Raw genomic sequence first — 24,976 nt, 5'->3', positions numbered from 1 at the left:
CTAAGAATGGGCTATCAATGGTGACCAGGACCAAAAGGATCAATGACGACTGCTTCCGCTGGCCAGGCCGCGCAGTGAGCTGCATGCACTGGAGGGAGGGAGGTGCTCAAGCTGAGGCTGACCACCACTGTCAGGGACAAGGTGGACGAGACCCAGCCCCTGGGCTACTTCTTCCCTGAGCAGGTCCCTGTGGAAACTGGGGGCAGATGTACATGACATGGGTTTCTTCCCGGGAGGCAAGAGGGGGCTGTGTGCAAGGTTCCACATGGGTTTCAGAAATGGTCTTAATCAGGGCCGGTGCCGTGGCTCATTTGGTTAATCCTCCACCTGCGGCGCCGGCATCCTGTATGGGTGCCGGGTTCTAGTCCCGGTTGCTCCTCTTCCAGTCCAGCTCTCTGCTGTGGCCCGGGAGGGCAGTGGAGGATGGCCCAGGTACTTGGGCCCCTGCATCCGCATGGGACACCAGGAGGAAGCACCTGGCTCCTGGCTTCGGATCGGCGCAGTGCACTAGCTGTTGCAGCCATTTGGGGGGTGAACCAACAGAAAGGAAGACCTTTCTCTCTGTCTTTCTCTCTCACTGTCTAACTCTATCTGTCAAATAAAAAATAAATAAATAAATAAAAGAAATGGTCTTGATCTTTGGAACCATGTGCAAAGGCTCTGGGCAGGTAAGGACCGCTGCTTCCCTCAGATTCTAAAAAGGGTACCTGACCTTTCGCTGGAAATGGACTTCTGGTCTGTGGAAGAAGAAAGTGTAAACAGAAACTGACAAAGCAAGCGCTGGGTAAATGCTGACCTGAAATGGGGGGGTGTGGTGGAATGAGAAGGTCATGCCAAGGTGGCCACTGGCAAGCAAGCGTCAGTTACTCAGGAATGGCTTTGAAACCCACCTGGCAACAGGCTGTGATTGGATGGCTTTGGAAACTGCCTGGCAACAGGCTGTGATTGGTTGGGGCATAGACCACCCCTTGACCAGATTGGCTGGTCTTGGCTATATAAGATGTTGTACCAACTGAAATAAACGAGTCTGCGGGCTGCTCGCCTCAGGCCTGCTTTCACCTGACTCCAGGGTTCTGTGTGGCGACTCCGCACCTCTTGCCCCCACCACGCTGCTCCTCTCAGAAACGAACCCACTGCAACGTTGTTGAGAAATCAACAGCAACAGGGGTGGGGAGGCTAGCTGAGCCCGAGGGGCTCCTCCAGGTCTTGAGGTTTCTGGGTCCCTCCCCCAGAGCTGCTGGGCCGGTGTCGGGCTGACGCTGGCCACGGTTCCCGAGAACCATACCTGTCAAGATGGTGCGCCGCTTGCACTGCTCTTCGACCCCACCCTGCCTTTTCCCGGTCTGGGTAAAGGGCATCTCGAACATGAAGCGGCGAATGTTGTGTGACCTTTCAAACTCTGTTCTCCTCTCTTGCAGTTCTTTTTCATCAAAGAACGGGATCACATGCGTCACCTGGATATACGCATACTTGGAATCCAGATCCTTAGGGTTGACCTTTAAATGACAAGCGATATTGAAGGTGGGTGGGAGCAATCTTTCAGATCTCGCTAGAGACTGCTATTTTCCCACTTGTTATTAACAAATACTTTAGAAAAATTCAGAAAAGATGGAATTCCCACAATGCAGATCAACGATCATTAACATTTTGCTATACCAATACAGGAACACACACACACACATGTATGTATGTGCACCACTTCCTCCACCCACACACGGACACACAGACTTTTTTGGTTGCACTGTTGCACAGTTAGTGTTACACATACATCATGATGCTTCAGCAAGCTTATTCTGACAATGAGGACATTCTTCTCCATAACCATAAAACATGACCATGTCTCATAAGGTCAACAATGATTCTTTCATATCAACAAACACCTGGTTTATTTTATAATTTTCTGAAATGTCTCTACAATGTTATTTACAGCTATCTGTACTTGAACCATAATCTGACCACACTTTACATTTAGTTGTTATGTCTCTTTATTTGTATTTAATCCAGAATTTCCCACTATTCTATGGCACTGACTTCTTTGAAGAAACCATGACAGTTTTCCTGTTGAATGACTCCTTGTCAGAGTTTCTCTGTTTCCTAAACTGCAACTTTTAGTATTTGCCTTAGAGAGAAAAATATTTTAGGAATCACAATTGAAAGCTGGGCCCTCACATCATCGGTGATCTGTAGACAGACCAGATTAGACGCAATGAGCTGCAGATCCGTTCATTTAACACAGGTAACACGAAGTACATGAAATCTGTATACCTTACAATTTAAAAAAATTCTAAACATAACTTAATACAAGTAGAAATTAAGTTAAAAGTAATCCAGTGTTAAGTTTAGTTAACTCAGCATATAAGTGCTTTGAAAACTACATTGCTAGAATTGGCAATGCCCTAATTTCTGTGACATGGGAGGACATTAAACACAGGTATTTCCCATCGGAAACAAAAAGCTAACTTATTATAGAAACAAACCAATTCTGCGGAGTTTATCTGTATTTAACTCTCTAGAGTGGCACAAAGGGACAAGAAGAAATGACTGCAAAGAACACAGACAACTACACTGGCACAAAGGGAGGTGGTCATGGTCTTGCTGTTCTCCTGACAGAGATGTTTGTGAAGGGAAATGAAAAACACATGGGCAAGGGCCGTACATTTTAAAAGTTAAGAAAATACATAAAGCCACAGAAAGCTATTATTTGCATTTCAGAAAAAGCCCTATGGCCAATCATTTTAACAGTATTCAAACCTATTCAATTTGGCTTTCTTTAGGAAAAACTATTTATTTATTTATTTTTTAAAAATTTACCATTCATTTGAAAGTCAGAGTTACACAGAGAGAGAAGGAGAGGCAGAGAAAGAGAGGTCTTCCATCTGCTGGTTCACTCCCCAGTTGGCCAGGAGCCAAGAGCTTCTTCTGGGTCTCCCACGTGGGTGCAGAGGCCCAGGGACTTGGGCCATCCTCTGCTGCTTTCCCAGGCCACAGTAGAGAGCTGGATTGGAAGTGGAGCAGCTGGGACTCCAACTGGTGCCCATATGGGATGCCGGCACTGCAGGCAGCGGCCTTAACCACTATGCCACAGCGCCAGCCCCAAGCAGAAACAACTTAAAGGCAGTGGAATGAAACCTTTCCTGGTTATTAGCAACATTTCCTTATTCTTCATGTTCAAGGTTGTAAGTACAAGAAGTCTTCAAAGAGTTTGTGGAAAATATGCATCATGAAGAAACTATGCACAAGTTCCAATTTTTTTTTGGCACAAAAATGAACTTGTCTTCTATTTCCGTTTTTCCACCAACTCTCTGAAGTACCTGCCTGCATATTAGTAGAAGGAACGGAGAATGGGTTCTCGGTGAAGGTGGCCCTGGAACTCTTCCAGCTGCTTCTGCATCAAGGGCCACTTGGTAAAAAGGAGAGAATGGCCGAGAACCTGGAGGAAAGGTTGTAATGTCAAAGCCCTGATTAGGTCCAGAGGAAGGTTTCAGTCTTAGAGAAAACTGGACCTGAGCAATTTGGTCTACGGAGTAAGAATGTCTGAATACGGTTGTGTTGAGGTCTCTGCTTAAAAACGAACCAACAATGTGCACTGATTCCTTTTCCTTTTTTGAAACTGTTAAAATGACAGTGAGGAATTAATCTGCAAGATCCTTGGGAAGAGGACAGAGACAAGAGCGGATGAGAGACTTTAATGCATTTTTGGAAGCCAGGGGCACGGAGGTGTTCTACCTGACTCGGCAGGGGAGAGTTCGTTCTAATCCCATGCTCCTGAGGAGGGGTGACCAAGGCATCAGTGCACCCCTCAGAAGCACTTGCAGCCCTGAGGATTAGGTGACCACAAAAGGTATAGGAGTGGCAGGCAGGGCAAACAGCCCAAGTCTCCATCTGCAGCAGCTAACTCCAGGCTTCACCCCACAAAAGAGCAGAGAAGAGAAGAAACTGTTCTCTAAAGAAACTGGTCTGGGAGCCAGCACTGCGGCATAGCAGGTAAAGCTGTCACCTGCGATGCTGCCATCCCATATGGGTACCAGGTTGTGTCCCAGCTGCTCCACTTCCAATCCAGCTCCCTGTTAATGGCCTGCGAAAAGCAGTGGAAAATGGCCCACGTGCTTGGGACCCTGCCACCCCTCTATGGGATCTGGATGAAGCTCCTGGCTCTGGCCTGGCTCATTCCCAGCCATTGTGTCCATCTGGGGAGTGAACCAGCAGATAGAGGATCTCTCTCTCTCTCTCTCTCTCTGTCTCTCCTTCTATCAGTAACTCTGACTTTGAAACAAATAAATAGGGGTTGGCACTGTGGCGTAGCTGGTAAAGCCACTGCTTATGGCTCCGGCCTCCCCTGTGGGTGCCAGTTCAGGTCCCCGCTGTTCCACTTCTGATCCAGCTCCCTGATAATGTACCTGGGAAAGCAGCAGAGATGGCCCAAATGCCTAGGCCCCTGAACTCATGTTCAGGGGAAGACCTGGAGGAAGATCCTGACTCCTGGCTTTGGTTCAGCCCAGCTGTTTGGGGCGTGAACCATCAGATAGAGGATCTCTCTCTCTTTCTTTCTCTAAATAAACCAGTTTCTTAGAAAAAGAAACTGGTCTGGAAAACGTCTAAGTGGGTCTATAAGTCTCAGCAGATAACAGGGACAAGGCCACAGAGCGGAACAAGGAAAGGTGAGTGAGAGGCTATAGACCAAAGGTGGTACCTCCCAGCCTTTCTCCTCCACTGTAGTCAGATGTTTACCTACTTCCTTCCTGGGCAGGAGGCTGGGGGACTCTTCCCTGGAGAAAATCAATAGCCCTCAGGGAACAGATTACAGACACTGGGGCCTCAAAGGGAAAAGAAAAGGAACTAGATCGCTCCAGAACAGCTGCTAAGAGGGACACAGGGCAGGGCTTATCACCGCTGTGAGATGAGAAGCAGGAACATCCTTAGGCAAAGGTCAGAAGCTCTATCTTGGCTGAGTTTTAGGAAGCAGAGGGATGCCTAACTTCCGGGAGACAACCTGGAGTGGGTGGGCCAATTGACTGCCCAGGACAATGGTGTAGGTCCAGAAAGGGTCTTCAGGGGCTAGCTTGTGGCTCAGGGGGTTAAGCCACCACTTGCAATGCTAGTATCCCATAATGGAGCACTGGTTTGAATTCCAGCTGCTCCATTTCCAATCCAGCTTCCTGCTAAAGTACTTAGGAAAACAACAGAAGATGGCCTAAATATTTGGGCTCCTATCACCGTGTGGGAGACCTGGAAGAGTTCCAGGCTCCTGTCTTCAGCCTGGCATAGGCCCAGCCATTGTGGCCATTTGGAGGGTGAACCAGTGGATGGAAGATCTTTTTCTTTCTTTCTAACACTCTTTCAAATAACTAAAATAAAATCATAAGAAAAAATGAGTCATCTTAAGAAGAAAACACCAGAGGACACATCTCTAAGATGAAAGCAGATCTCCTTCCTGCAGTCATCGGCGTAGCAAGTTCATTCCTGGCCGGCCATCCATCATCTATCCATTCATTTATAACACACCAATAATCAGGGACACAGTGTCAAGTCAAGTGCCAGGCGCTATGCTAAGTGCAGGGGGAAGGGCGGTATGGGTCAGAACCATGGACCCTGCTCTTCTGGTGTTTCTAAATACCTAGAAATGGTGCATGCCATCAGATGTAATTTTGTGAAAGAAGATGCTTTTAAAATTATGCAGTGAAGATTTGCTTGGTGTCAAACGTGTAATGGGAAGTACAAAAAGGGACTAAGAAGAAAAACACCCACCTGCCTCTCATGGCCAATAACCCTTCGTTTTTTCCTATATACATTTATGAATATAATATATAACCCATCATGTATAATCAAAACAATATTACATTGCTGTGAAACTTATAAAAACACAGTCATACCTTGCCAGAATCTTGTATCATTTTGACATTTTCAGAACCAAACTTATCTGAGTAAAGTTTAAGGAGTCTCTGAGAAATTTCGGACAAAGGTGTGAGTTTGGGTTCTTTGTAAATATACTCCTTTCCATCTTCATCTTCGAAGAAGCCCTGTGACACAAAGCACAGTTAGAGCCGAGACGGACAGAAGCGCAGAGTCTACCACCAGGAAGGGTTCTTGTGTTATAAGAGGGGAGGGAAGGAATGACTCCAAAATAAAATCCTACTTCAACAGGGTTTCTGAATACAAAGGAAGATGATGACAGCATGAAGTCTGGGTACAAATATCAAAGGAAAACACACACTTGAGAACTCATTCAAGAAAGCCATCATTACGTGTTGAGTGAAACGACTCAAGAGTGTGTCGTTCGGTGAACTCTAACGACAGGAGTCGAGCCCGTTTCACGTTCCCAAGCAGCAGCACTCTCTCAGTGACCAGCAGCCTGGGACTGGCAGGCCTCAGAAACGCACGTGCGGCCCTTACGCCTTCTCCCATTTACACAGGACATCACAGCGCGAACTGACGCACTCAGTTCTGCGGTAGGTTCAGCAAGTTACATACAGAATGTGTAAACTCGCTTTTATGATGAGAAAAACATATCTGAGGCCTATAGCACAATATCAGAAAGTATGTTTATTATCACCAGTCACCATCTGTTTTAGCATCAATCATGCTTGACTACAAGGCTTAGACTTGCGTGGGAAGTGAAAAAGGTTCACAACTTAAAAGTCCAGATTGGGGTTAATATCTGAAATTAAGGAAAAAAAGTTCTCATCTAAAATAAAAGAAGGAAAATGGTGCAAAAACAGTACATACAAAAGGACGCAGGCTACGATTAAACAAAAACCACCCACATCAAACCAGGGGTTCAGAGGCAGTCATTTCACTACGTTACTTGCTTTTTAAGCATTACTGTAATTACCTCCACATCTGTTTCACTGTCTGTAAACTGGTATTGCTACAAAGTTATAAAAGACAATAACAGAATAAATTGAAGGTTATATAGTATTCACGAAAAAACCACATACCCTAAGCAAATGGATTATAATTTATACTATTTAATAGTGTTAGAGATTTGAATGTTAAGATTTAAGTAAAATTTAAATACCCCTTCCATACAGGGTTTCTGAAATATTACAGTGGTAAATATACTTGTGGAGATTACAAAAGATAAAAATGCACAGGCACAAAGGAAACCAGCAAGTCTTAATATTGGTTTAAAACATGCAATATAGACATATAAAGAAACAGGTGATTTATTTCTGTAAATGGAATAAAATGTTAATTTTTTTGTTTGTTTGTAATGACTAGACAGATACACATAAAGACTTGAAAAAGAAACTTGCAAACCACAGTGAGGAACCAAAGATGCCACTAAGAATGTCTCATGGAGGAAGAACTTACCGCGGCCTTAAGAAAGTAATAAAGAAAAGACAGGAAGAAAGAAAAAAGCAGAAAGTTTACTACTAAGGAAGGTAAGAATTGTACGAAATATGACATATTCATCAAATTAGCACTTATAGAAAACGGAACATTCAAAGTTAAAAAGCTAATTTAAAAAGGAACTTGGGCAGCCTACAGAACGGAGAAAGGGCGCACCTGTCCGAAGAAGGCCACCCGGAAGTAGGTCCCCAGGAGCCTGCGGCCCGAGTGCATGACTTCGGTCACTTTGCTGTAGGCCCGGTGCAGCGTGTCATACAGATGGGCTAGCCTCTGGAAAGCAGAACAAAACCCGTTTCTTCCTATATACAAATAGCAGAATCTGTTTAAACATGACAACCAAAGGTTACAGGTGAAAATTCCTTGAACTGGAGTTTAAGAGATCGTACTGACTGCCAAACTTGTGACAACTGCATATGAATGCTTCCTATACAAAGAGCAAACCTGCACGGGAGGACCCTTCAACTACTCAGAGCAAAGGCACAGATTCTGCTTCCTCTGAAACCGTTTTGAGCCTTTGTTTTTCCTGCTCCATTGGATTTGCTAAGAGCAATTGGGCGACCTCCCAGCCCAGGGAAGGTGGAAGGGTCACCCCTGACGGTGGGGCCACGAAGAGTTCTGAGGAACGGAGGCCTGGTGACTGCAAAGCCCTGTCCGCGGCCACCTTTCAAAAGGGGAAATGAGTGCCTGGGCAGGAACCCTTGAGGCTTGAGGCGTGGGCTCCGCCTCGCGGTGGGGGCCAGCGAGTGTGATGCCTGAGGACTCTCTGGAGGCATCTGGTGGTCGCCATTAACCTAGCTTATCTGCACATTAGTAGGTCTGGGGACACGTCATCTACAGGAAAAAACCAAAAAGCCAGCTACCTCAAAATCCCTCCGCTTCTCATAAATGGGGATGATGAGCTTGTAGATGTCCGCGATGAGCTCGTAGCGTTCGGCCTTCCACAGCCCGTCCGCACACTGCTCCAGCAGTTCCATCAGCACATCCTGATCCAGGAGGAAGGGGAATGTTAGGGGCACTGCACTCCGCATAGAACGCAAAACTGCTGAGACTGAGAGGAGCAACAGTTCTCAACAGGAAATACATTTAGACACTAACTTCTCGTGTGCACCAAGTCATCAGCAGTTCCTTCTGTAGGGAGCCATTTTATCAATACTGCTTGCAAGCAAAAAGTCAAAAAAAGGTTCCACGGCCTGTGCGATAGTTACTTGCATGCAAACACGGACATTAATAGCTTCATGTGGATTCTAAGCTCTTTTTTTTTAATAACTTAGAAACATCTTTCTCCAATCTGAGAAATAGTGAAAATGCTGAGCCACACAGAGTTCCTAACATCCTGGAGGAATACAGTGTGAAGTGGGCAGGTACCTCGTGCCTGCATCACCTGTGTCCTTTCCTTCTTCCGTCAGACTTGTCTACCTCAAACTGCCTCCATCAGACATTGGAGGAGGTCATACTATCAATGGCTTGAGAACTGTGGTTCAGAATGACATCAATCAACACGACACTATTTCCTGGCCACCGTCATGCTTCATCATGGGTGGATATGTGACCCAAGTAGCCAATCAGGGTGACTTTTAGGATCCCAGCTTGCGTTACATGTGACACAAGACAGGCAGCATGGAGCTTACTGGGGGGTGGCATTCATCTCATGGCCATTCGTAGAGGCCTGTCTGCCCTAGTAACAGAATGGACAGTCTCCTTTCTGCCCCAGTCGTATGCATTACTTACGATTTTGTTAAAGGTTTGGATTGATTGATGTCAATCTCTCTATGGAATTTCCTAATAAGATCTTTATGTTTAAGCCCATCTGAGTGGAGTGTCATTAATGATACTACATAAATTTGCATGTGCCTATTTATCATTTGTACGTATAGCATGGGAGAGGTATCTAGTCTAACCCTTTGCTCATTTTTCTAGTAGGTTATTTCTTATCATTGGATTTTAAGAGTTCTTTATATATTTTAGATAAAAGTCCTTTACCAGGTATTTGATTCACAATTATTTTATCTCAGTCTATAGCTAGTCTCTGGATTTTCTTACCAGTTTTCTGCAAGGAAGTTTTTAATTTTGAAGTTTATCAAGTTTTATTTCCTGGATTGCGCTGTTTTATTTAAGAAATTTTTATGTAACCTAAGTTCATAAAGATTTTCTCACAAAAGTTTTAAATTTTATATCTAGGATTATGTCCCATTTTGAGTTATTTTATATAAAGTATGAAGATTCTTCCCAATTTGATGAAAGACTATCCTTTCTTCATCTAATTGCCTTTGAAACTTTGTCAAAAACCAACTGGTTATATATGGGTGTGGTCTATTTCTGGACTGTGTGTTCTGTCCCATTGACATTGTGTCTATTCTTGTGCCAGTATCAAACTGTCTTGATTACTGCTGTAGCTTTACGAGGGCTTCTCCACACTGGCACTACTGATACTTGGGCCAGATCACTGTGTTGTGAGGGCTGGTTTTTGCATGGCAGATAGTCAGCAGCACCTCTGGCCTCTACCTACCAGATGCTAGCATGTCTCTCCCTGTCCCAAAGTTGTGACAATCAAAAATGTCTCCAGGCACTGTCATATGGGCCCAGAGTAGGGGCACAAACCTTCCCTAGTTGATAACCATTGCTTTACAGTAATCTTGGAGTCTGTTAAGATGCATCTTCAAATCTATCAAATTTAGAGATATTCTAGTTTCATTGTTTTTTCCAAATAACTTTTAGAGTCAGTTTATCCATTTCCACCTAAATTCCAGATGGGAACTTGGGACTGCTCTGAATCAAGCCAATTTAGGGAGAACCGACATCTTAATATTGAGTCTTCTACTCCATTTATTTTGGTTTTCCTTGATTTATTTTATTAGTGTTTTGTGGCTTTTAAAAAAACATACAGATCTATACAGATTTATGCCTAAGTTTTCATGTATTTTAATGCTATTGTAAATAGTACTGGTTTTACATTTTGACGATTTCAAGGAAAGTACTTTGTTTGAATAAGAGTGAAAGTCATCCAGAATATTTGTTTCTAGGAATTACATAAAATAATCCCTAAAAATGGAGTGAAAATATGGTATAAAAATCCCTAAGTGTGAAGACTGATTTTTCTATATTAATCTTATCTCCTGTAATCTTGCTAAACTGACTTTGCAGTTTTTGTAGCTTCTCTTATGAATTCTTTGGGATTTTCTTGGTCAAACCAGACAAATATGTCTTATGAGAATACAATTTTCTTTTTCTTATTTCCCTGGTCATCACTACTAGCATAATGTTGAACAGCAAGGATAAAATAAACTAATTTTGTCTTGTTCCCAGTTTGAAGAGAAAGCAATCAGCCTTTTACCTTCAAGCATGATGCCAGCTCTAAGTTTTCTTTACAGATAATCCTTTTCAGTTTAAGGAAGTTCCATCCTATTTCTAGTTTTTTCTTCTTGTTTTTAATCATGAATAGATACTGAATTTTGTTAAATGCTTTTTCTGCATTACTGAGATGGTCATATGGTTTTCCTTCTTTGGTAGATATGATCAACTATACTGCTTGGTTTTCTAATGTCAAACTACAGTGCATTCCTGGAATAAACTTTACCTGGTCATGATGCATTTCTCTTGTTGTATATTACTAATCTCTTAATGTCACATTTTATAGATTCAAGGAAAAATATTTTTAAAGCAGTAGCAAATCAATTTAGCATAAAATACTATCTAACAAGACCATTTACACTCCGTCAAATTTATGACATACAAATCATAAAACTGCTATTTATGGACTGGACTCTGTACTAGTGCTTATAAAAAGTATACCACTTATCTCGGGCTTTTACTGCAGGTCTCGTTAGAGCCAGATATATGTAGTGACCACCATAGCAGCTACAGAGAAGAAATTGGGAAAAAGTTCTAATATATCTCTTATCCTTTGCAACTCTATTAGAAGAGGCATGCCTTTCTGACCTCTGTCACAGATCTTTCCAAATGGACAGTCTATACACACTAAGCATGACATACTTTTATGATACTTTTCATACTCCTCTGTAAGAAGCTAGATAAAAGAACAGCATAAAAATGAAACTTGTTCAGCATCACTATCATACACTTACTTTTCCATATTGTGAAATGGGCAGTGTACTAATTTAGGTCTCACCTAAATTGGTATTTATGAGGATCAAATACAATTTCACCTATCAAAATGCTCTGAAAACTGTCCACTGTGAAGGGTTAATTCACAGTTCATTCAAAAACTTCACTTACTTCAATTATCACTTCCTACTTTGTATTAAAAATATTACTTCTACTGGGCTATGTACTGTCCTCAGTGCCACAAACATTCTGGCAAGTCGAGTATGTCTTGGATGAATGGTTAAGTTCACATTTTCTTAGTAATATCAACAATAGTACTAGGTGCTAATAATAATTGTCCTTTGCTGTGGTAAAATGAGTTGAGTAGGATTTCCTGCATCGAAGCCTCGTGTTTCCCGCTTAGCGCTTATCGTAGGTCAAAGAAGCCGCCAGCCGCTGTTTATGGCCATTTTCACTCAGTGGTGCTGTGGGCCAGCGGCAGAGGTGGGAGGATCCTCAGAAGACCCAGGTTTCCACGCAGAGGAGGATTCGAACAGTCACAGCATCCTTCTCACAACCCAACAGTCAAGGGTATGGAAAATTTTCCATCTTAAAATTGCTCTTTGCTTTAGTTTATAGACCAATTTGGTTCTTTCTGATCTCATTATTGGGCTTTGTTTGACTACAAAGTAAACTTTTTGTGAAAAATTACAGTTGGTCCTGCTAGTTTGCCTTGGTCCACACTGTAGGTACAAATACACAGTAACATCAGTCTACTTGTTGAGAACTGGATTAAAGAGACCTAAATGTTCTGCATGCCACACCACTGCAATGATAGCATAAGAATCTGAACTAATTTTAATGCAATTCCATAAATAATTAAAAACTGCCTCAAAGAGTTACAGAAGTTTTAACTCCACATCATTATTTCATCTAATCACTCAACTATTTCACAACGCATTTGTAATGTACAATGTACAATGCTAGACACTGAGGTTTTAAAACAGACCCACATAGGGACCAGTGCTGTGGTGTAGTGGGTAAAGCCACTGCCTACAGTGCTGGCATCCCATTTGGGCTCCGGTTTGAGTCCTGGCTGCTTCACTTCCGATACAGTTCTCTGCTATGGCCTGGGAAAGCAGTAAAAGATGGCCCAAGTCCTTGGGCCCCTGCACCCGCGTGGGAGACTAAGAAGAAGCTCCTGATCGGCACAGCTCCAGCTACTGTGGCCAATTGAGGAGTGAACCAGTGGATAGAAGACCTCTCTCTCTCTCTCTCTCTCTCCTTCTTTCTCTGTGTAACTCTGACTTGCAAATAAATATAAAATCTTTAAAAAAAATAAACAGGCTCACATAAAGAAAATTAAGTTTCTATAATTTATAAAAAAAAAAAAGTAAGTTCAACAGGTCTTTACAAAAAGTGGAGTGCAAGTTTTGAATGGGTCATTAAACTACATGACATAAATGAAATTTGCTTTGAGGTAGAGGCCCTCAATGACACACGGTCATCCTTGAGAGCAGCCAGACTGAGGGACTGGAAGCTCACGACCACCACCTGGAAGAGATGTGACAAACGTGGCAGGGTATCAAGGACGGGGATTTCACACTCTGGCCCAAATGCAAGCCTCAAGGGCAGACATTCTGAATTGAGAGCAGCAGGGACTGTTTTATTAGCATTAGTAAATGTGTCCAGAGGAGGTCAAATATCCAGCTTTCATGCTACTCAGCACTTCCTGCTCCCCCAGAGCTCAGAGTCCAGTGTGCAAGTCAGATCCATAAAGGGACTGTAAAAGACGGCATCAGTGCAAGGGCAAGCATCGTGCAGGGGACCAGGGTGCAGAGAGGTGCAGTGTCCGGCCAGAGGTGAGGGAAGGGGAGGCACAGGAAGCTGCAGAAAGTGATGATGGACTGAGTCTTAAAGGGTGATCAGGAGTCAGGCAGGTGAAGGTGGATGGTGGGAGAGGGAACAGGAAGGAAACAGGGGAGACAGGCTGGGCACAGGCAAGTGAGTGAAGACAGCTTCGTGTGTGAGGACAGGAAGTTTCAAGGATTGGAGGATAAAATCTAACCCACAGAGTAGCAAGACAGAAAGTCAAGGATGAGGGGAAGACTGAATATATACTAATTTGGCACCAATTTTATGTCAAAAATAAATTAATTAGGTGTAGTACAATTTCATGACATAAAAATATATAAAGACATACATCTACTTCCATTAACACACAGAGAAGTGGAATCCTAGGAAGATGGTCTGTACACTCATGTAAGGTATCTGTGAATAGGAGCCTTTCAGGTACATTTGAAATAGCTCTAGGTGCTAATAATAATTGTCCTTTGCTGTGGCAAAATGAGTTGAGTAGGATTTCCTGTATCAACAGGATATCCTGTGCTGTAGACACAGTTGCTTAGTATGTGTACCTCAAGTAACTCAAGTCAAGTCTAGGACTAGTCTTCTGGACCAGATATTCCTGCTAGACTAAGATCTAAATAGTATATTTACTTTTATTTAGTAAAATCAGAAGTAAAAAATTTAATAACAAATTTGAATTCAAGTAGCATAGAAGTATTGATATATATATATATATACACACACACACATGACATGACATCATTGAGTTCATTATGAAAAACCCTATTATAATTGATAGTAAAAGATGGGCTTCAAGCCAGGGCAACTTCCCAGAATGGTGAGGGAATGGGAAAACCTAATACACTGCATAAGAACTTAGTAAATACTTTGAAACAAGTGTCCCAATCAGATCGTTATCAAGAATCAGGAAACAACTAAGCATCAACTTTGACACTCTGCTGAACACTACTTTGTTTTCTGATTCAGGAGGCATTCATGATTCGTAGCTTATCAATCAGTAAAATTTATTATAAAGAAATGATAACATCATATAAAATTTGAGTTAGTATAGAATTTACCTAGAAACACATTAAAAATGGCTTTTATTATGAAAGATGGGTCTGGTACTGCCACCACCTAAGATGCCAGCATGCCACATCAGAGCTAGTTCAAGTCCCAGCTGTTCTGCTACTGATCCAGGTCCCTGCTAATGCACCTGGGAATGAGCGTAAGACAGCCCAAGTCCTTAGGCCCCTCTACCCATGTGGGAGACCTCGATGGAGTCTCAGACTCCTGGCTTCAGCCTGGCCCAGCCCCCGGCCATTGTAGCCATTTGGAGAGTGAACCGGCAGATGGAAGAGCACTCTCTCTCTCTCTCTCCCTCTCTCCTTCTCTCTCTCTGTTCCTCCCTCCCTCCCCCTCTCTGTAATTCTGCCTTTCAGATAAATTGATCTTAAAAAGATAAATAACAATAAAAAAGATAATTCCTTTGCTCATAAAAGTAAAATGTGAATTATTGAACATCAACATCAAAATTTGGTAAGGTAAATTACTTAAACTAATGTCAAATTTAAAGCTAGACATTTACAGCTGATATCATTCTTTTAACAGGAACAAAAACAGTAACCACAGACCATCAAATATGAGAAACCACATGTCAACACAAAATTAAAAAGTCGGAAAAATCAAGGTAGTAACTAAACATTGGAGCATATGTGAATAAGATTCTCAGCAGAGATCTCTTCATTTACTTTCAATTCTCATCCATCACCGCAACTGAAAGTCAGATCAACTCCAGACAGTAATCAGACAGTGATAATGTTGAAAGGCAATCATATAGAATGAGTGATGGTTTTGTTTGAAGTTTTAAATACCCAGATCTTTTTTACTAAACTGCTGGCATATAAAAAGAACTGTAATAAATGGTTGAGGGGAAAAAAATAAACCCGCAATGAACTCTATGTATCCTGGAAACAGACTTTCTATGTTACTAGACTAGACTTAAATACATCTCAATGCCATTGAGAAAGCTTTTAAAAGTGCAATTAGCCAGTCCCATTGTTACGTGTGCTAGTGATGCTACTGAGCAATGGCAGCCTGTCCACGGAATAGCACACTGATGGGTGTGTGTGTGTGCACACAAAAATGCCTGTATGGGTCTGTGTTTATGCGATCATTAAAAAACTTCTTGTTGAGATGTCTTTGCTCCATTTTAGGACTCATTAATTCAATCTAATTAACTTTACCTAGGAAGCTAAGTGCCGTCTCTTTATTTTCTACCATTTGGAAATCACTGTACACCTGTGAGGTAGCTCGGGCAATGGTGTATTACAACGTAACTCACATTTCTACCAGATCCTCACTTCTCAAGATAGAGGTGAGGACCACTTACACCAGAATAATCGCCTTCCTGGGCCCCAACACCAACCTCCTGGGCCCCAACACCAACCTCCTTCCCCCCAAGTGAATCTGGGGAGAGGGCAACAAAGAGAATCTAATTAGTAACAGGAGCCCAAGTAATGAATAAGCACACTGAAGTTTGAGAGTGACAGCACAAAGTGAAACTCTCTCTGGCAAGTTTTCCACTTACACATCTCCGAGCCAGCACATGGTACATGGCTAGTTTATGGAATGAATCAACATACGTCAATACAGAAATTTCCAGGCCAAAAGCACTCAGACAACTTCCGATTCAGCTTGTTAAGGACAGCTGGGTGTTTCTCCCGGACGGGAAGGACGCAGCAGCAGCAGCAGCAGGCCGGTTTAGCCATGGCAGGCACCCTCTCTTGCTCACCCCCACCCCCGCCCCCCGATCTGCTGAGGAAGCCCAGGACAACAGAGCAGGGTGCTGTGTTCTGGTATCAGCAAAGGCAGAGCAGTTCTGCATTCCATTGGCCGCCTCCCTGCTCACCGCCCCGGCTGCTCTGGAGAGACCTTCTAACAGTGCAGGGAGCTATGTAAGCCTGACGGCTCCAAGAGCACGGCCACCGAGGAAAAGCGGATGGCTGGATGGCTCCACGGGTCGCAGGCCCCAGGTTTGGACAAGATATCAACAGCAATCATGGGATATGGTCTGTTGATATCTCTATCTCCTGAGATGTTCTGTGGATATAAACATCTTATGAATAGAAATACTTTGGCTCATAGAAGGCAGAGGCTTATCTGGTTAAGTTCACGCAGTATCTATTATGCCCAGTGGTGACTATGTAAGAGCAGGACTCATTGCTCTGTAAAAGAACAGCCAGTGTGTGGGGTGGGGTCAGCTCTCATTATCTGAGGTTCTGTTAAGTCACCATGAACACCAGATTAGTGAACACTCTTCCACTTCCCAGAGTAATACAGGACAGCGTTCCCATGAGCCTCTGCTCGCAACCTTTCTGTTGACCAATTAATACACAGGCTTTGTTTTATGTGTTTTTCTTTAGAGACACCCAATTTAATGAATACTGTTGACTGATTAATGTTAAATTCATGGCCAACACTTCTAGAACTCAAGGCTGGGAGAAGATTACGGAACACAGCGTTCCTGTGCTCGGGAACTGCAGCCAGCACCCCAGCACCTCCGAGCTATACTGGAGGCCAGACTGAAGTCACATCAGACGTACGCAAATGCAGAAGCACGGCACGAAGCAGACCGAGGCAGACACATACTCATAGTGCGAGAGCTGAGATTAGAGGGGAGAGTGTTATCTTGCTCGACCTCAGCTGGGAACATGTGTGCTCAAAGTTTTGGCTGCTCTGTGGGTATCCCTGAATGACCGCAATAGCAGCAGGGGTATTGATCTGGAGGTTACGACGGAATCTTGGAAATGGGCGGATAACGAGGATGGATGTGCTTTCTCTACCCCTCCGATTTCCTCTTGGCCCTGTCCTGGAAGGCAGCACATCAGTATGGCTGGCCTGCAGGGTGGACTCCTGATCCTCCGGCTGCTGGCTGTTTGGACAACGGCAGACTCCAACAGGAGACTGGGGTGGGGGGTGTGAGGTAAGCAGAAGAATCCTCTACTAAAGCCCAAAGATCCTGTCAGGTGGCCATCCCTCCCCCTGCCGAGGGTACTGCAACATTCTTTGCTGGTTTCCCTAAACCCTCTCTGGGCATTTTAAAACAGCCCCTTTATCAGGCTTCCTTCACTTTCCCACGTATGTCCTTCCAGGACCCTGCACAAAAATCTCAAAACTGCGTGGCAATACCACAGGGAACTCAGAATTCTTCCATCTGCAGAGGCTCAGACTTATGAAACAAAACTGTGGTTAGGAACTGGATGTTTCTCTTTACCTAAATCAAAAGCAGCTGGAGGGAGTCTGCTCTCAGCGAAGGTGGAAGTGACACCAATAAAAACTCATCTGAGACCTGCTACTAAGAGAACTGTGTGTTTTTAGGTAGCTTTCCTTTAAACAAATCAGCTTAAGACCGCAACTAGGGCATTTGATTTATTCAGTGATGCAGACTGAAAGGGCGACGTGTTTTACTGTCCCACAGACAACTCCTTCCTCTCTGGCAGAGGCTGTCATCTTTCCCTATTTCTTGAAACATCCTGGTAGGCAATGCAGGGACCCATGTGGCAATCAGTCGCCTGTCTTTCCACACACGTCTTCTCTCCACTCCCTGGTCGTCTCCTCCTTGACGTGCGGGCGCACTCAGGACTTCACAAGCCTAGTTGTTCTGTGTCACAGCCTATAGATCATCATGGACCACGGACCCTGTTAAAGATTTACCGACTTCCTGCTTCAAGGCCAGGGTGGCGAGGCCCTGCTCTGCAGCCAGCTGATAAGGCGGTCCTGAGCGACTGTTCGGAGGGGGTGCCATTCACATGTCCGCCTGACAACACGTGCACCTGAATTCACAGGCTGACTCACTGGGCTCTGCTGACTACCTCAGACTATTACCTAACCAGAGGGGCAAACCTGAGGTTCACTTTATCATCCCAGAGGGGCAGGTTACTGGAAACTGTTTACTTTTAAATCTTTAATTGCTCTTGGCATCGTAGCTTTCCTTATCTAATTCCAAACAAAATGCAGTGCTCAGGAGGTCTGACTTGGCATAGGGATGCAAGCATGGTTTTCTGCAGAGAGACCCTATAGTCGAGCCTCCTCTCAGGGAAAACCGCAGTCAACATTCACCTTGAAGAGGGGAGTTCAAAGTCAAGTGTATGTGGGCTTTCTTCCCTCAGTGACATGTGGAAAGTATAAAAAAATTGTCACCTGTCCAGTGATCTCATGGTGGAGACAGTGCAGAACTGTTAATGGCACGGAATAACCAACCTGCTTTCCCCATCAGGATACTTAGAAAACTTTATCTAATGTGGTTAAACTTACTTTAATATTTAACTACTTAAAAGTTAAATTCAATATATTACTCTCTTTTCTCATGCTTAGTTTGTAGTGCTGAAGGCCATTTGAGAGTAGACAATTTATAACAGCAGCTCGAACTTTTTGAGTATAAAACCACTTTATATATCTTAGAGATCGCTGAGGACTCTGAAGAATTTCTGTTTATATGGTTGGTCTCTCAATATTTACAATGTTAGAAATGGAAACTGAAAAAGAAAAAAATTCCTTATGATTAAAATAAATCTATTATATGTTATCAAAAATAATGTTTTTCATGAAAAAAATTTCAAAAAATGGCAGGGTAGGGGAGAAAAGCATATCATCATTTCAGATTTTTGCGACTATTTTCAATGTCTGACTTTGTTAGGAGAAACCGGGGTTCTCTTGCCTGCTGCGTTCAGTCTGTTTGATATGATGTCTGGGTTGACGTACCAAAGAAAACCCATTCTCACACATTCAGATGGGAAGATAAAGGCTCTGAAGGCTTCCTGAAAGTTGTTTTTTTTTTTTTTTTTTTTTTTTTTTTTTGACAGGCAGAGTGGACAGTGAGAGAGAGAGAGAGAAAGGTCTTCCTTTGCCATTGGTTCACCCTCCAATGGCCGCCGCGCTGCGGCCAGCGCACCGTGCTGATCTGAAGCCAGGAGCCAGGTGCTTCTCCTGGTCTCCCATGGGGTGCAGGGCCCAAGCACTTGGGCCATCCTCCACTGCACTCCCGGGCCACAGCAGAGAGCTGGCCTGGAAGAGGGGCAACCGGGACAGAATCCGGTGCCCCGACCGGGACTAGAACCCGGTGTGCCGGCGCCGCAAGGCGGAGGATTAGCCTAGTGAGCCGTGGCGCCGGCCCCCTGAAAGGGTTCTAGAACCACACGTTGGGCACTGACTGATGGACTGGGTCACAGCACGGAGGACATCTGTGTGTGGGCCCTCCTCACTGGCATGAAAATGGCTAAAAGCTGTGATGTGAACTTTGTGCTACACCATGGTCCTGTGAGTCAAAACAAAAGTAAAATCTCTCAAAAACCTGAATACAGACCAGCCATCCCACTCCTCAGCACTTCCCCAAGGAAATGAAGTCTGTGAACAGAAGAGCTGTCTGCACCTCCTTGTCTACTGCAGCTCAGTTCACAACAGCTAAGACACAGAATCAACCTAAATGCCCATCGACCGAAGACTAGATAAAGAAATTATGGGATATGTGCACTAGGAATACTACATGGCAGTAAAAACAAAACAAACAAACAAAAAAAGAAATCCAGCCATTTGCAACAAAATGGATCAATCTGGAAAACTTTATACTTAGTGAAATAAGCCAGTCCTTTTTTTTTTTTTTTTTTTTTTTTTACAGGCAGTGGACAGTGAGAGAGAGAGAGAGACAGAGAGAAAGGTCTTCCTTTGCCGTTGGTTCACCCTCCAATGACCGCCGCGGCCGGCACACTGTGGCCGGTGCACCGTGCTGATCCGAAGGCAGGAGCCAGGTGCTTCTCCTGGTCTCCCATAGGGTGCAGGGCCCAAGGACTTGGGCCATCCTCCACTCACTCCCTGGACACAGCAGAGAGCTGGCCTGGAAGAGGGGCAACCGGGACAGAATCCGGCGCCCCAACCGGGACTAGAACCTGGTGTGCCGGCGCCGCAAGGTGGAGGATTAGCCTAGTGAGCCGCGGTACCGGCCGAAATAAGCCAGTCCTAAAGAGACTATACGTTCTCCCTGATCTGTGAGAACTAGTTCACCTAAAACAAAAGCTGTAGAAGTGAAATTGACACTTTGAGAAGCAATGACTTGAACAGCCCTGTCTTGACTGCAGAGTAACAGCTTTTTATTTATTTATTTTTCTCTCCTTCATACAATATGTTGAACTCTTTACTTAACACAGTTAATCATACGTATATAAAGTCAAATGAAAATATATCTTAGTAAAAAATAAGAGGGGGAATAAGAGAGGGAGGAGGAGTTTGTAACTGTAAAGCTGTACAGTTCTGCATGCAGTCCTATGGACTTACTTCTAAGGGTACAGTTTAAAAACTTGTCACGGGACTCCAAATCCCAATAAGCTTGGGGGTAAAAATGCCATCTTAATTGTTGAAGTGATTAGATTAAGTGTTAAAAATGAACATATAGACAGAATTAAGTGTTAAAGAGATCATATAAATAGCATCAAGTGTCTGGTAATAATAATAGAATTAAAAAGGAGGGAATGCCCAACGTGGGAAGTAGTCCTCACAGCAGACTCATAGAATGACAATCACTGACCTCAGAATCAGCCCTTAAGGCATCAGCTGTGGCTGAAAAGCCCATAAGAGCATTTCAGGCATGGAAATCCAACACACTGTGGCAAAAAATATCCAACATGAAAGATTTCTGTGAATGAAACCCCAGTGGAAAGAAAGGGCCATCAAAGAAGGATGTATTTTTCTCTGAAGTGAGGAGAGAACTTCCACTTTCACATGGCTTTTTCTATTTATTTATTTATTTATTTTTACAGGCAGAGTGGACAGTGAGAGAGAGAGACAGAGAGAAAGGTCTTCCTTTGCCGTTGGTTCACCTTCCAATGGCCGCTGTGGCAGGTGTGCTGCGGCAGGCGCACCGCGCCGATCCGATGGCAGGAGCCAGGTGCTTCTCCTGGTCTCCCATGGGGTGCAGGGCCCAAGCACCTGGGCCATCCTCCACTGCACTCCCTGGCCACAGCAGAGAGCTGGCCTGGAAGAGGGGCAACCGGGACAGAATCCGGCGCCCTGACCGGGACTAGAACCCGGTGTGCCAGCGCCGCAGGCAGAGGATTAGCCTAGTGAGCCGCAGCGCCAGCCGCATATGGCTTTTTCTAAATATTGACAGAGTTTTTGGACATAAAAGGCTTCCATATCCTTGACAGCTCATGGCAAGAGCCTCTGGTGACCACTGACATCATAAATAAGAGTGACAATTGTTAAATTAACAGAGGTCACTGTGCACTTACTCCCTATGTAGGACCTCTGTCCTTAATGAGTTGAACTATGAGAATTAACTGCAAAACTTGTTCTCAAACAGTACTTTATACGTTGTACGTGTGAGTGCAAACTGTTGAAATCTTTACTTAGTATAGAGTTGGTCTTCTGTATATAAAGTTAATTAAAAATGAATCTTAATGAAGAATGGGACGGGAGAGGGAGAAGGGGGTGGGACAGGGATGGGGGTGGGAGGGTTGGGTACCGGAGGAAGAACCAGTATATTCTTAAAGTTGTACCTATGATTAGACAACTGTATTTTTCCTTAAAAGATGGGCTTTAAAAGGATTAGGAAGCTTTCCCTTGGCTGTTTCATCTGCCCTGGGCTGAGGGAAGGCAGGCACACATGAAGACGCCTGCTGGCAGACACTCACAGGACGGCAACATGGTGAATGCAAGCAAAGAACTGGCCTTTATCCAAATTCCTACTTTTATTTAAAACTCCCTCCTTATCCCTGCAAGACCAGCCCATTTGGTAAATGACCTAATGTCAGCCTTTCTGATCTCTGTGGGGTGGGAGAGGTCCTAGTTCCTGGGACCCTGAGGGCTACTGCTCGCAAGCAGAGTCAGGACTGAGGGTCCTAACGGGGGCAGCTCTGGCCTCCCGCAGCTCTGAGCAGTGGCTCTGAGGAGTACTGGGGACGCCAATTTAAAAGTCAGATGGAAGCAGCAATAACACTCATGAACCAGGGAAATTAACGCTCAACAGTGAGAACCTTTATGATCAATATGAAGGGCTTTTAACCAGAAGTGCTGGAGAGTTCAGCTGACCCTACAGACCCTGAGGCGTTGCTAGAAAGGGGCTAGTGCAGGAGCTTTGGCCACTCTCTCTGCTGTCTGGAGACTCACCTTAGAGTTCAGTGTGCAGCAGCAGCTGCAGGGAGAAGAGCCCTGGGCTGAGGCCCTGGCAGAGAACTGGCAGGGCATCGTCAGGCTCTAGCCAAGCATAGCCATGTGTCGCTTAATGATGGGCACCTGTTCTGGGAAATGCATCGTGGGATGGCTGCGACGTTGTGTAAATACCAGAGAGTGTTCTGAGACAAACTAAGATGGACTTACAGTCAGCAGACGACGGGATCTTATGGGACCACCACTGCATCTGAGGTCTGGCATTGACCAAAATACCACCACGCAGTGCATGGCTGGACTTGAAAGCCACTCACCTCATTGAAATGGACGTCCTGCATGCCCACATCTTCCATCATGGAGGCCTCCTCGTCGATGTTTGGGGTAATGACTCTGAAGGCCGTGCATCCCTGTCTGAACATGCCTGGAATTTGAGAGAGCAGAGGCTGAGTCAGAGACACTGATCCACACACACTGGGATCTTGGGGTTTCTTCCAGTGCTGAATACAACCCTTACGTGTCACGCTGGCACTCACACGGGAGCCTGGGGGTTACCGTGTGCTTTCTCTTGATTCATTTCCTCACACTTACCCCACATTTCCCTCCCTTGCTTCTTGTTCTCATCCCTTTGTAAACTTTTACCTCCCTTTTATTAAAGCGTATTCAGAGTGCAGTGTAGACAAACAAGCAGGTACTCAAATCAATGAGATAAGAAGTGATGGAAATGTGATCCGGGAAGACGACCCCCGCTCCAATACCAAGAAAAATAAAGGCGAAGCCAATGAAGGCGAAAGAGATGACTCAAAAACAGCTCTGCTTCCTTCACGCTGTGCTGCGGCTCCAGTCAGAGCTTCTGCTCTCCTGCCTGAGCAGACAGTAAAGCCCACGTGCAGCTCGGCGCTACCACAGGGCTGAGGCCACCTGCACCACGGGGGTGAGGAGAGGTCCCCTTCTCCCGATGCCACAGCAGCCACCACAACAGGGAGTCCAGCACTTCCGGGGCCTCCAAGGGGACAACGCAGAAGGCTGCAGGTAGACCGATGCCTGGGATAATGACAAAGTCCCTGAGCAAGCTGTGCATCTCGGAGTCACTGGGAAAGAGTTTTACTTCAGTTGGACGAGGCCAGCTGTGCAATATGCTGAAGTGAAGAAGGACCTGAAATGTTCTGCTGCTCTCTCCTGGGAAGGCCGTGCACAATAAAACGAAACAGAAGTCAAAACTTGAACTGAGACCTCTCATAACTTTTGGAAAAAGAGGACCAGAGTGTTTTGAAATCAAGCCTTGAAAAAGTAGATCCTAGAGTCAGAACTGTTTTTGTGTACATCTGATTAGGCTCCCAGCTCTTCAAGGGTCACTGAGCACCTCTGCCACTCTCCTTGGTTAGCCCTGCTTTCATCCTGTTCAAAGGAAGTAGCTTGAGGAAACGTTAACACACAGAAAACAAAATTGCAGAAGCCAACCACTCTCGGCTTAGGCCACAGAATACATTTTAAAGATAACTCAGCTCCAATGCAGTAACAAAAATGGTGACCAAAGTGTTTTCATTGCCCACACAGATGAACTGGAGAGCCCAGGGAAAGAAGGGAAGCCAAGTCTCTCCATGCAAAGTTGAACCAGAAAGTCCCCACTCCACTGAATGGCACGTGAAGAGAGCAGCTGGGGGCCCTGGGGGCTGGGCGACCCTCGGGCTCACCTGCCCGGCTTCTCCTCTGGCAGGTGCTATAATGGCAGGAGAAGAGGGATGGCTCCCGACGGAGTGCGAGGTCAGCTTCTAAACATAAGGAAATGGATCGCCTGATCAAAGGGCTCCGTGGGAAACAGGACTGTTACTAAGTGAACACAGAACCCTTCTTGAACTTCTTGCTTCTTGAACTTCCTGTCGCTCATTGATGTGCGACAAACCCAGGCTCCCTTAAATTCCATTCCAAACAGTCAGCCGAACCAGAAACACCCATCTCACGGTTTCGGCATCTGTGACTTTATATACTTCTCACTTTGTAAATGTACTCCTCATGAGCCCAGATCTGGCGCTGCTGTGAATAATCTAAGGATTATGGGATTCCAGAAACAAATGCCACCAGTTAGGGCGGCACTGATTCTGAAATGGAAACAAGCAACTGGTGTTTAACCAAAAGGAACCTGTGAAAGAATGCATGGCTGCTGACCTGGGAGCAAGTGCACCGTGCATGTATGACGCATCGCTCCTGGCCCCTCTCCTTTCACTGGGAAGCAAGGCTGCCTTCTCACACAATAAAGCCCTCGGGGCTGCCCTGCAGAAAACATGTCTGATAATCTCCCATTACAACTGTAAGAACAAGTGGTCTGGCAGGGTGCTCATCTGTAAAGGTCATAATGGGTTTTTGCAAAACACAGCCATCAAGAGGAGGTTATACAGCAGCATGCTGTCTGCTTTTCTTTCTAATACTGGCATTTCAGCTGTACCTACCAATGAAGCAAACGTCCCATCAGCGAATAAAACGATAAACATGGTTCACACACACATCAACCTCCCCCCACCCAATCTCCCAGGGTGGCTTTCACTTGTCTCTGTTGTACAGTTTTATATTCAGTTCACAAAAC

General features: G+C 44.7%; 1 protein-coding gene across 38 annotated transcripts in view; it reads right to left on the bottom strand.

Annotated features, from left to right (window-relative positions):
- DOCK9 (dedicator of cytokinesis 9) overlaps positions 1-24,976 on the bottom strand; it is a 322,918-nt gene that overhangs the window by 11,230 nt on the left and 286,712 nt on the right. For 17 of the 38 annotated variants that reach the window (XR_016212730.1, XR_016212736.1, XR_016212732.1 and 14 more), the window contains 5 exons: positions 22,713-22,819; positions 8,211-8,333; positions 7,507-7,620; positions 5,871-6,017; positions 1,286-1,496 (listed from right to left, as the gene is read on the bottom strand). Coding sequence is in view for 33 of the 38 variants with exons in the window: in XM_051850502.3 (XP_051706462.1) it covers positions 1,286-1,496; positions 5,871-6,017; positions 7,507-7,620; positions 8,211-8,333; positions 22,713-22,819 (702 nt within the window). In the remaining 5 variants the exon portion in view is untranslated. Of the gene's footprint in view, positions 1-1,285; positions 1,497-5,870; positions 6,018-6,829; positions 6,866-7,506; positions 7,621-8,210; positions 8,334-22,712; positions 22,820-24,089; positions 24,168-24,976 lie in introns of all 38 variants that reach the window. The other 21 variants (XM_070048667.2, XM_070048651.2, XM_089303479.1 and 18 more) reach the window with 3 other exon arrangements.

Source organism: Oryctolagus cuniculus, chromosome 9 (assembly GCF_051225735.1).
Source record: "Oryctolagus cuniculus isolate XC-2025 breed Fujian yellow rabbit chromosome 9, ASM5122573v1, whole genome shotgun sequence".
NCBI lineage: Eukaryota > Metazoa > Chordata > Mammalia > Lagomorpha > Leporidae > Oryctolagus > Oryctolagus cuniculus.
The sequence above is the reverse complement of the archived record's forward strand: the minus strand, read 5'-3'. Positions and strand labels throughout refer to the sequence as shown.